Source organism: Zootoca vivipara, chromosome 2 (genome assembly GCF_965207765.1).
Source record: "Zootoca vivipara chromosome 2, rZooViv2.hap1.1, whole genome shotgun sequence".
In the NCBI taxonomy this organism is placed as follows: domain Eukaryota; kingdom Metazoa; phylum Chordata; class Lepidosauria; order Squamata; family Lacertidae; genus Zootoca; species Zootoca vivipara.
Window position 1 is genome coordinate 19500545 of NC_142584.1, and position 12984 is coordinate 19513528.

Consider the following 12984-nt stretch of genomic DNA (forward strand, 5'->3'; position numbering starts at 1 on the left):
ATGAGGTCATTGGTCCCCCCCCCAAAAAAATCATCTTTATTGAGTTAAAATACAAATATACATACATACATACATAAAAATAAGAAAAAAATGATTAGAACAATAAAAGAAGAAAAGAAAAAGAAGCAAAACATACAAAACCATAAATTACAATCTTATAGAATCGTTCATTAAATTTCTAAATAAAAAGCTTCCAATTCTTCTCATCGTACCTATGTTTTTATTTACGTTTAGCACACAGCCTTCTGTTACCCTAAGTAATTTTCGTGTACTCTTATAAATTAACATTTACAAATTGTATTTTACAAGGATCAGTTTAGTTCCACAAGGAGATTGTTATTTGGACAATATGTTTTTGAATAATCATTGAATATTTTCCATTCTTTATATACTGGTTTATAAAGCCCTCTTACTTTCCCTGACATCTTTGCTGATTCGATATATTTGGTCATAAGTCTCTGCCGTTCTATTATCGTAGGTGCTGTTTCATTTTTCCAATTTCTTGCCACTAACATTCTGGCTGCTGTTGTTCCATACATAAACAATGGTCTTATATCTTTCATGATTTCCACCGACATTATTCCTAGGAGGAAATCTTCTGGTCTTTTTCTGAATGTAAATCTAAATAGCTTTTAAAATTCATTGTATAATTTGTCCCAAAATTCCGGGATGACTGTGCAATTCCACCACATATGTAAGTATGACCCTATCTCTTTTTTGCACCTCCAGCAAGTTGGTGATCTACCTTTATACATTTTTGCAAGTTTTGCTGGAGTATGGTGCCATCTGTAAAGCACTAGGTTTGTAGCATGTCGTGAATTTTATTTCCTTCCTCCATAATCTTTCCCATTGTTCCATATAAATATTATATCCAAGTTCTTGTGCCCATCTCACCATTACAGCTTTAACTTGCTCTTCTTTCACTTCCCATTCTAATAAGTAGTTGTATATTATTGAAATATGTTTTCCTTTATTGTGAGTTCGCTCTTTTTCAAACTTGGATGTTTCTTTTGCCAGACCCTCTCTCTATCTAAGCTTAATCTTTGGCTTATTTGAAAATACTGGAGCCAGTCTGTCAAGTGGCTTTTAATTCCATCATATTTCTTCAGCATTGGCTTATCTTTAACAAATTCTAGCAGTACTCGATAGGTGGGCCATTCCTTCTTCATATTCCTTTTTTTTGACTGCAGGAGAGGTACATAAGGGTATCTTTGGCTCTACCAACCTTTTGTATTTCTCCCAGATCTTGTACAGGGATTTTCTTATCACATGATTCAAGAAACCCTTATGGACCCTCACTTTATTATATATCAAATAGGCATTTTACCCATATGGATTATCGCGGCCTTCAAGATGTAGCACATTGGTGTCCTCTAATGTAATCCATTCATTAAGCCAAACCAGCCCTGTAGAGGTAGAGCTCTAAGTCGGGGAGTGAAAAACCTCATCTCTTCTTTCTATCTATTAACAGTTGATGTTTGATTCATGGTTTCCCCCCATTCCATATAAATATTGCAATTTATTTTTCCCAGGCCATTGATTCAGTTCGCCTTTGTTTTCTAGCTGAGTCTAGCTCCAATTCAATATGGCGGCCCGCTTAATAAACAGCAGTACTGTGGGTACTGAAATGCTAGAAGGTTCTGGCCAGCTGAGCTTCTGATTGACGAAGTTTGGTTGCTATGCTACTTCTTCCAAGTTTGGTTATTTATTTCTTTTGGGGCCGAGGGCCAACTTTCTAACAAGAACTTGACTGTTTTATTCTGTTTGACATTTTAAAACGGGAGCTTCTGATAGCATGTTTTTAGTGCTGTTGCGTATTGCTGTTTAGTGCTATTGTCCATATGGTTTTATGGTTGTTATTGATGATAATGTTTTAAACAGCAGTTTGCTTATTTTTATTTGTTGTTGCTGTTGCAGTTTTTGGGAGGAATTCAATGTATTGAATCTCACTGATTGTTCAGTCGGAGCAGGCATTTTGGTTTGCCAGATGCAACAATCCCCCTCCTCTCTCTCTTCCTCCCAATAAATGTGCTGGGGGTTCTCTCCAATTGCCCTGAGGATTCACTGTGAACCACCACCCTGACACCTGTGGGTATAGGGCTGTATACAAATTTAATAAATAATAATGGACCTTGTGCCACTGAGTGCATGTTTTCAACAGGAAATGGAATGTGCAGCATCCATTGCTTAGAACTGGCCATTGTTGGAGACACAGTACTAGGCTAGATAGACCCTTCATATGTCCCATGTTGTATAGTCTTATATATATATAATGTCTTGGTTTAGCAGAGAGGAAGATAAAAGCAGAGTCATGGCTGTCATAACAGCTTTTCATAACACCTGAATACAGGACTTGATAAAAAAACAGCTGTGCTTCCACTAGCTCCACCCTGACCCGATATCCTTCTCAGTTATGACTCATTGTAGTTTCATATGCAGTTACATAGCAACAGAAACTGCTCCCCAGAGAGCAGAGTAGGGAGTAGCAGAGGGATGAAAAAGGCATGCACTCATCCTTCACTTACGGTACTAGTCTCCCCCATGATTTGGTGAGATGGGGCCTTATCTAAAGCTGCTTGCCCACTGCCAACTGTATGTGCGTGCGTGCCTTCTAAAAAGCCAGCTTTGGTTACTGGGCTCCAGGCAAAGTTTCACAAAGTTTACACAGTGGTAATTGAGCATTCATTCTGACTCATTTGTGGGGACAGATATTGTCGCATGCCACCCAATTCCTGAGTGGTGCCAGATTTCAGGGGTTCCAGACGCTTACCCAGGGTTCCTGTTTCCTTTTGGAAATGAGGCACTGCGGAGACTGTGGTGTCTTCATGATATATGGCTTATTTACACATATATACAACCTGAACCTATGATGGAACTGTTCACAGCATGAACACCCCAAAAGGGTTGTCTTTCTCCCATAGCTGCAGCCTTGGATTCAAACAGAAATCAAACATTTTGCTCTCTGTCCCCCGTCCCCCCCCCCAAGCTTGCTGCATTTCCTGTCTACTCTCTACTCTGGCTTGTATCATTTGCCATGAGCCCCCCCTTACCTCATCAGGAAGCTAGCCCGGCTTAATAGTTTAACACTTGCTGGATCCAGGGGTTCAGGAAGCTAGCCTGTCCTAACACTCGCTGCATCCAGGTTTTAAAGAGGCCTGGCACCCAGCTTAACACTTCAAACTCATAACAATATTCATTTGCATCGGCCACTAGGCTTTGCAGTTTGAATACTTTGAGTTGAAGTGGAGTAACAGTTCTGCTAGAAGCACTTCCCTCTTCTTCCTGCCCTATCCAATGCCTTTATTTCTATTGAAACCATTTATAGTTCTAATTTGAAGTAGAAAAGAACTGTAGATCTGTATTTTGTCAGGCTGTCCCTTGTTACTGCCTCCTTGTGGATGGTAGGGCATTCTGCCTCATGTATAAAGAACTCTTGTGCCATTAACATCGAGACAGCAGTTTCCCATACTGGTTGCGTACATAGGGGACTTTTGAAGCACATACACTGCCAAGAGACCTGGGGATTGTAGCTTACGAAGGGTGCTAGGACTTGTAGGTCTGTGAACTACAGTTCCCAGAATTATTGGGGGAGCAGATATGCTTTGAAAGTCTGGTTGTGTACACAGACAAAGTCGGAGAATACAGTACAGTGAAACTTTTATTTCGGTCCTTCTTTGAACCTGCACTAACACTCTAAAACTGGCCTGCACAGACATATTATGGTCTATCAGCTGCTACACAGACCAGGGGGTGGGGGCTGATGCAGGCTAAAGTTCCCCTGTCCATCTGTACCACGGGGAACGGATACACTGTCATATCTATTCTTCTTGCAGGTTTTTTTTATATATAATGTCCTGATCTCATGGGTCACAGACGATTCTGGCAGCCCTAGGACTTCATCTCAACTCTCCAATGTCCCAGCAACGCACCAGAAAATCATCTGCAGTTATTCTACTTGAACATAAATCAAGCAAAGGTAAGGCCTGCTACATTCCCTGTGTTTGGCCATCTTCATGTGACAAGCAGGGGGTGTTCATAGAATCATAGAGTTGGAAGAGACCACAAGGGCCATCCAGTCCAACCCCCTGCCAAGCAGGAAACACCATCAAAGCATTCCTGACAGATGGCTGTCAAGCCTCTGCTTAAAGACCTGCAAAGAAAGAGACTCCACCACACTCCTTGGCAGCAAATTCCACTGTCGAACAGCTCTTACTGTCAGGACGTTCTTCCTAAGTGTTGTATGTATGCACACGCCAGCATTTATTTTTCATTTAGTTCTGCTTATATTTAAAATGAAGTTAATTAGGGGGAGAAATTTAAAGCTGTAATTGCAGAGTTATATAATCGTAACACTCCACAGAAGGGTAATCAATTGGCACTCTCACCTTCCTGGTGTGTTCTTGCCATAGAACTGTTGTGTGGAACAGTAAGCTGGCACACTTCCGGTTTTCTCTTCAAGCCAGAATCAGACCAGTATCCTGGTTCTTGTAGTGGCCTGGGTGGAAACAAGCGAGCCAGAATCCAAGCACTCTGCTCTCCTGCAGGTTCCAGCCACTGGTATTTAGAGGCATTACTGCCCATAGCTGCCAAGCACCCCATTTCCCCTGGGAAACCTCGGTATTTTCTTACCGTTTTCTGCTGGTCTCCTGAATTGATTTATATCCCGTAAATCCTCCGGAAAGCAGCTCCTGCCGACGGCCATGTTTCTGGTGCTGCTCTGCCCACGCATGGGCACCGGAAATCGCTTCTACGCACTTCCAGACATGCGTAGAAGCGACTTCTGGCGCCACGGACATTTTGGAAATGGGCAGAGCGGCACCAGAAGTTAGTTGCTTCTACGTATGTCCAGAAGTCAATCCGGAACTTGGCAGCTATGTTACTGCCTCTGGTCATAGTCATTGATAGCCTTATTTTCCATGAATTTGCTCAATCCCTATGCACACCATTTTAAAATGAAAGGACACCATACAACTGTTTCAAAATCTGCTTTTAATTTTTGTGTAAATTTCTTATTTAGAAGAAATATAAAAGTACTGTACAGTAGAGCTACAAAAATAGGAAATATGATTTTTCAATTAAGTTAGGTTAAGACTACCATCATTTTCAAGCTTTCACAGCCTGTAACGTCCTTATTTGCATATCTTACCTTAATATCTGCTGCTGCATTATAAAACTAGGAAAAAACCCCATTTCCCTGTAATGTAAGGCCCAAAAATGATGAGGACAAAAGACAAAGCAAAAAAACCAAATACCCATATACAAATGCCCAATCATACAATTAACCATTAATAACTTATTCATTTTAAGACACACAGAGAGTACAGCCACACAGATTAAAAACTTCCTTATGTGAGAGAACATTTTATCCTGATCTAATGAATATGCTTGGTTGAAAAGATGCAGTATACCTTTTCCTTGTCAACCTAATTTTTTAGATTACTTCACCAAAGCTGATTTTACTTTTTTTGTTTATTCACTTACTATTTTTATTATTTTAAAAAAGATTTGGCATGCTTTACACTTGTACCATTTCAAAGTGGTACCACTTTGTAAGTAAAAATTAAATAAATATAAATATGTAAAATAAATATTTTTGGTAAAAGAATACTACAAATATGACATTGAAGCACATCAGTGGGGATTCTTAATGCTTTCTGCACATGCCATGTGCACCACCGTTTTAGGGACACCGAAAAGGGAAACTGCATCCTTTGAGATGGGAAGCAGATGCCTCTCTCTCTCTTTTAGCTTCCCAAGAGACTGAGTTTCTAAAATTTTTAAAAACACTCAGGTTTTCCTGTACCTTTTTAAACTGCCATCTGTTTTCTTAAGGTTTACAAATAAAATTAAGGAGCATTTCTAGCTGTGTCAACTGTTGCATCTAAATCACACTATTAAAGCTAGTCACATTCTTGGAAAGAAACCAGAAATGACATCTGAATGGATTTCTCCAAAGGAATTAGGGATTTACAGCACTATAGCCAAAGCCAAACCTTGGTCCAGAGGTTTCCAGATTTGTCTGCTTTTGCAATACCGTAGCATGCCAATCCTTCTGTATCTGTCAGCTATTAGTATTTGGACTGATGCTTCCAGTTGATTTCAAGGATAATTTTATGTCTACACAAAACTATTTTAAAACTAGTATTTGGAGGGCTAGCCTCTTCGCTGAACCACTGCGTTTGTTTTGCTGAATCTGCCACTTCCCTTTAAAAATCAACGTCCCTGGTTGCTTCAAGTGCACAACATGGCAGTGGAACAACAGTGGCTGGAAATGGTGTGCTACACTTAAAAGGCTCCTTCCTGAGATCCATAGAGGCTTGGCAATGTTACGGTTTCAGTCTGTCTTTTTTTACTGTTCTGTGCAGTAAAGTGGCTTGAATGCCAATATGTAAAGAGCAAACAGTGTAGGCATTGAGAATAATGTTGCTTGTGCCAAGCTGAGCTGTTTTAGATACTCCCCTTCATTTTTCTTCTTAGGAGTTTCCTTCCGACTGCTCCTGACTTCTGTAGGATAAAGCTTTCTGCAAGTTTTGCATCTTCTTTGGAGTCCTACCTGGAGCTCCTTTTTCCTGAGTCAGAGCAGGCAGAGAGTTCAAGGCACGTTTGATAAGTCCGGGTCTCTCAAAGAGGATTTTCAACTCTCTGACGATCCCTCGAGTCACCCTGCTAAGGACGGGCCTGTTTCACAGCCCTGTTTTGTGCAAAGAACAAAGAGTCTCCGGCTCTCAAACACCATCTGCAGAAAGAACGTGGCTGCTTGAGTCCTGCATATAGTAAGGCTGGAACAGTCTTTCCTGGTGGCAGATTTGCATAGCATGGTAGGTGTGCAGAAGGAGGTGAGGGAACCGCAAGGTGAAGTAACGTACAAAGTCATCTGGGACAGAACCAAGGGTTTCCTGCACCTCGGGTGGAAGTTCTCTATAGTGGTGTTTCTGGAAGGAAAAGAGGACTGAATCACAAGGTATTCCATTTTTCAGAGGGGTTGGAGAGGCATGGCCCCAGGCACATTTTTTTTTGAGGGGATGCCACCAGGCACCCTCGAGGCTGGAGCCACAGGACCAGTGTCAGGTTTTCAACATCACAATGTATATCACCAGCCCAAACACTGCAATCTGGCGATATACAGTGGTGCCTTGCTTTACGAATGCCTCACACAACGAAAAACTCGCTAGACGAAAGAGTTTTGCGTTGCGCGAGGCATTCGTAAGACGACAAAATTTTCTATGACCGCCGCTTTGTCTTATGAAGCACGGCCTTAGAAGGCGGCAAAGGAAGATCAGCTGTCAGCGCGGGAAGCTGACAGCTGATCTTCCTTTGTCAGGGGGGGGCGGAGCCAAAATGCAGCGGTGCGGTGGCTGCCACCGCACCATCGGGGAAGACAGGCGGGAGGTGGTGGGGGGAGAAGTGCTTCTCTCCCCCGCCGCCTCGCCGTGCACCAGCGGCATGAGACGGCGCTTCGGAGAAGGTCTCCGAAGCCGTCTCATGTCGGAGAAGGCAGGCGGCGGCGGGAGAAGCTTCCCGCCGCGGAAAGCTGGCATGGGGTGCAGTTTCGGAGGCTTCCAAAGCTGCACCCCACACCGGAGGCGGGAGGCGGCGGCGGGGGAAGCTCTTCCCCCGCCGCCTCTCACCGCACTCAGCCAGCATGGAGCACAACTTTGGAGGTCTCCGAAGCTGCGCTCCATGTCGGGGGAGTCAGGCAAGGTGGTGGCTGGGGGAGAAGAGAGCTTCTCCCCCAGCCGCCTTGCACACAGCCGGCATTGGACAGGGCTTCGGAGACCCTCTCCGAAGCCCCGTCGCCAGTCCCCCAGAGCCTATAGGAACGTATTGATTAAGTTTCAATGCATTCCTATGGGAAACTGGGACTCGCTAGACGAAAAATTAGTTACACGAATTGACCTGTGGAACGAATTAATTTCGTCTAGCGAGGCACCACTGTACCCTGATGTTGAAACGGAGGAAGGAACAAGCTGCATTGGCCCCAGGCCAATGAGGTGCCAGGAATAGGCTGCCTCAAACCGCAGGGACGGTGCAGCTTGTTCCCAGCTGAATGAGCCCCAATTTCCTTCTGGCTCGAGGCATCTGGGCTCACAAGAGCAGGTTAATGAAGTCCCTACCCTGGGCTTCTTTAAACTGCTCTTCTGGGGAACGTGTGGGTGCCTCAGCAGAGCAGTTTGAAGAAGCCTAGGGAGGATCAGCCCGGAGATGCACCTCCCTCTGCAGTATGAGGGACAGAGCACAAAGGCAGCTTCACCCGGTAACATATCACAGGTGAAACCGATGCTGCTCCTAGCAGCCCTGGTAGCAGAGCGACGAAGCAGCAGCATTGGTTTCACCTGCGATATGTTACCGGGTGAAGCCGCCATTGTGTTCTGCCCCTCATACCAGGCCTGGGTCATGTATCCATACATTGCCCAGGCCTAATGGCTGGCAAAGCAGTGGAGACACTGTGGCCAGCTCTTTCCTTCACCGAGCTCCAGCAGATTCCTCACATGATGGCCCAATGCCTTCAGCCAGCCACAGCCTCCACATGAGTGTGCCCAGCATGCTGCTTTGCGAGGCTGGGATCGTTCGGTCCAACCCCCAGCCTCACAGAGCTGCCAGGGCAGTGTGACTGTGCCCTGCAGCAGTGGTGTTGGGGATGAGGGCTGGGCAATGTTAGGTTTTCAACATCACGGTTCGGCAATAATCCACGGGGTAAAACTGCGTCGGCTCCCACCGCAGGAGCTGAAGCGCTTTTGCCCCCCAGCCTGCTGCTCAGCTGGGTGGCAAAAATGCTCCTGCCCCCTAGCTGAGTGAGCACCAATGGCCCTGCTGTTTGAGCAGCAGGGATATTAGGGCTCCTTTGTGAGGCTGCCAGCGCGCTACCTCACCCCCTGAAGACAGACTAGGCACCAGTGGTTTTAAAGCACACAGAGCCTGTTAGGCTCCATGTGTCTGCGTGCTTTCCATGCCTCCCAGGCGAAGGGTGCAAAGCCACTCTGTCCGTGCCACGTGGAGCAGGGCTGCTGGCAAGCGCTGGGCCCGCCAGCAGCACCAGCCCCGCCTGGCTGAGCCCACCCAATCCCTGTGCCAAGGCAAGCATGTGCTGGCCTGCCTTGGGAGGGGGAGTCCAATGGAGGCCGCATTGCCGGGGGCTCCAGAAAACTGTTTAGCTGAGGCAAGGGCATGCTCTTCAACCAAGCAGTTTAAAGAAGCAGAGGGACTCAGGAGGTGGCAATTTCACTTGCGATACACGGCTGAGTGAAGCCATCATTGCAGTCAGCCTCTGATACTGGTCCTGGTCCTGGTCCATCACCCAGGCCTACATCTAGTGGGGGATTCAGCCTTCCCAATGCTTTCAAGGAAGGAACCCTGTGGAGGGCAGAACCTGGCAAGTGGGATTAAGACTACCCTGGTGGGGGGGGGGTGGCACATTCCTCACGACGCTCTGCGAGCCTCTCACCCACCCAGTGGCGTCTCAGCGGCACATCTCCAGGGGTGACAAGGTGGCGCGAGCAGCCACATGTAGAGAGGATCCTCCGTTCGCGGCTGCAGCCGCGAGCAGGGGATCCCGCCCCTCCCAGCCTCCCCAGCTCACCGTAAGCAGCTCCTGCTTTGCTGCTTGCCAGGGAGGGGCAGATGGGAGCTCCCCAGTTTGCTGTAAAGCGGCAGCCGCTTATGGCGAGCCGGGGACCCCCCTCCCAGCCTCCCTGGCTCTCTGTAAGCTACCCCCGCTTTACAGCGAGCCAGGGAGGGAGGGGGGAATGGCTGGGAGCCGTGGCTCCCAAGAGGATGCAGCTTTGCCAGCCCCCGGTTAGCCCTGCAGGATGGTGGGAGGTGGCAGCTCCAGTGGTACAGCGTGCCACCAGCCAACAAGGGCTTCACCTCAGGCACCAAGCCTCCTTGGTCCACCCCGTGGATGCATGAGGAGGTCAAGCAACATGATGGCATGACCCACTTCCTCCACTCCTAAAAAAACATGCTTTCAGTTGGCTTCTCAGAACTTGCGTACCTTGTTTCTCATTGCCCGCAGAAGATCTCTTACTGAGCCACCTTTATAGGATCGGAATCTTCGAAGATCTGCAAGAAGTAAAACTTGGAATGATTAAAAACTCAAGCCAAGCAGCCCATTTCTTTCCTCTTTGTAGCTGGATACCACAAAAGAAAAAGAAATAAAAGAAGTGGGTTTGCTTTTTGCAAGTGCTTTTTTACTCTATAGTGGAAGAGTGACCAGTAAGTCTTAAGAAGCCCCAACAAGTTTTAAATGAAGCTCACCTGTCTGCAAAGGGACCGTGATGTGCTCCCGCCAGTCCATGTTCACCACTGCTCTGCCTCCTTTCTCTAGCTCCTTTACTATTGGACCATCCAAGGATTCTTTTTCTATTCGATCACTCACATCCTGCAATTGATAACACACATTTATGGCCTGTTGACGTTCAGCTCCAGAATTATGTGCCCCCCCCCCTATCTGAAACCCTGGAGAGCTGCCGCCCTAGATGGGCAAATAGGCTGACTTGGTATAAGGCAGATTCCTGTGTTGAGTAAAAGGTGCCAGTAAATGGCAGAAGCCTAGTTCTCCAGCAGCCCCAAGCTTAGTGACTGCAGCTCCCTCAGCACAATCATCACTCCTTAGGCCCACATTTACCTATAAATGCAGTACAGTATAGGGTTCTGAAATCCTATATAATAAAGTCCCTGTGTCTCTGTGTCCAGATTCCCTGTGTCCCTTTGTCCGCGCTAATGCGCATGTGCCCCACGGACACAGGGACTGGACAGAGGCGGGACGTACACACACGTGCGTTCTCCCCCCCCCAACCCTCTGCCTCCCGTTCCCCTGCAGCGGCGGACCAAGATGGCGGCATTGGGCTCGGGGGCCGCGGCGGCGGGAGCCCGGTGCGGCTCCCGCCACGGGCCACGGCCCCGGAACCCGATGCCGCCATCTTGGTCCGCCGCCTCCGCCTCCTGACAACCCTACCTGGCCCATGGGAGGAGTGGCGGGGCCGCGGCCTTCCCTCCCTCTCTGCGCTTGGCTGCGGGACACGACGGGAGAGCGCTTTGTTTAATTGCGTTCCTGGCGCGCCCCGCGGCGGAGCGCAGAAAGGGAGGGAAGGCTGCGGCCCCGCCGCACCTCTAGCGCCCGTTTTCTTAACAGGCTGAATGAGACTAGTGTGTATATAATCCAGATTTAAGCTTGTGAAATTAAAATAGCAGACCACAGGGTTGCGACTCACCTGGAAAAACTGGAGTTGCTTTTCCAAACTCCAGAAAAATGGATGCTTTAGTACACAGTTAGCCGAAGGACGCTTCTGAGCATCTGTACTTATCATTTGCTCTATCAAGTCATGAGCAACTATGTCCTCTGTTGAAAAAAAGAGAAAGACATATGTATACACAAGAGTCTCTGCAACTTTGTGAAGTTCCACAAGCAAAGTTCAGTTTCCATTTGAACTCTGACTCTCCTACTATATCTATCTAACATGACTGTATTTTCTCCAAGTATAAATATACATTTATTTATTTTTTGGAAGCAACAGAAGTACAGAGCTCCACTTCACAATAATGGAAAACTTCTCTGTTTGCTTACCATGCTTCTCTAGATTGAGGAAGTCTAGGCTGTAGGCACCCAGCAAAATGTTGGCTTGCCGCTGCAGGGATTTGCCAAATGGATGGTTGCCTTCAGAGATCACGTAGTAGAAGACACATCCAGCTGAAAAAATATCCACTGTGTGTGTCTGTAAAAAGTATTTTAAAAGAGAGATTGCAAAGTATCAGCAAATGAAAAGTATGCAAGTTATTGGCAGCAACATAAGGGACTTTCTTGCACCCTTGGATGAGACCTGCAGGTATGAGATACATTCCAGACATCGTGATATTGATCAGCATATCACAGTATTTAGCTGCTGATATATTGCCATGTTGAAAACCAGATATGGCCCAGGCTCAAGTCCTAAGACGAAGTCCAGCCAACTTACCGGGTTCTCTTTGCAGTCCTCACTCAGTATCTCTGGAGCAATCCAGCCTTCAGTGCCTGGGACCCCGGACCGACGGCTGAAACTGTGCCTGCCCACTGCAAGCTTCTTGCAGAGGCCGAAGTCGGAAATCATGGCTTTGACCTTTCCGTGGGCATTCGGCATGGAGATGAGGATATTGTGAGGCTTCAGGTCTCTGTGCACTAATATAAAGAAAGTGGAGAGAGAGAGAGATTCTAAATAGTAAAAAGAGCCATTTAATTGCTTAAATACATTTCTCTTAATTAAATAGGCTTATGTTACATACTTTATTAGCACAGATCTTTCCCAGTTTTCCTTTAAATTTGCGTGGGCTGGAGGGCATTACTACCATACTTTGCACCAGAGGGAAACTCAGGTTCCTTACCTGCACTTTCAGATGCTGACCCCAGACCTCATGTGCTTCTAGCGAAGTATGTGATGTCACAACGGGACATAGTAAGGAAAGGTAAAAAGGTAAAGGACCCCTGGATGGTTAAGTCCAGTCAAAGGTGACTATGGGATTGCGGCACTCGATCTCGCTTTCAGGCCGAGGAAGCTGGCATTTGTCCACAGACAGACAGCATGACTAAACCGCTTCTGGCACAACGGGACACCGTGACGGAAACCAGAGCGCACAAAAATGTCATTTACCTTCCTGCTGCAGCAGTACCTATTTATCTACAGTGGAACCTCGGTTTATGAACACCTCGGTTTACGAATTTTTGGTTTACGAACGCCGCGGACCCATCTGGAACGGATTAATTCACTTTCCATTACTTTCAATGGGAAAGTTCGCTTCAGTTTATGAACGCTTCAGTTTATGAACAGACTTCCGGAACCAATTATACCCATGCTTCAGGTTAAGTACGCTTCAGGCTGAGTACTCTGCAGACCCGTCTGGAACGGATTAATCCACTTTCCATTACTTTCAATGGGAAAGTTCGCTTCAGTTTATGAACGTTTCAGTTTATGAACAGACTTCCGGAACCAATTGTGTTCATAAACCGAGGTACCA

At 46.6% G+C, this 12984-nt stretch overlaps 1 protein-coding gene across 1 annotated transcript in view; it reads right to left on the minus strand.

The window, feature by feature from the left end:
• Window positions 1-4970: 4970 nt before the first annotated feature.
• Window positions 4971-12984, minus strand: part of ERN1 (endoplasmic reticulum to nucleus signaling 1) — a 62509-nt gene continuing 54495 nt past the window's right edge. Inside the window, exons 17-22 of the mRNA XM_035103961.3 lie at window positions 11952-12151; window positions 11564-11711; window positions 11211-11338; window positions 10255-10378; window positions 9992-10059; window positions 4971-6932 (exon numbers count right to left, since the gene is read on the minus strand). Of these exons, the coding sequence (XP_034959852.2) occupies window positions 6726-6932; window positions 9992-10059; window positions 10255-10378; window positions 11211-11338; window positions 11564-11711; window positions 11952-12151 (875 nt within the window). The 3' untranslated portion in view covers window positions 4971-6725. The remainder of the gene's footprint in view (window positions 6933-9991; window positions 10060-10254; window positions 10379-11210; window positions 11339-11563; window positions 11712-11951; window positions 12152-12984) is intronic.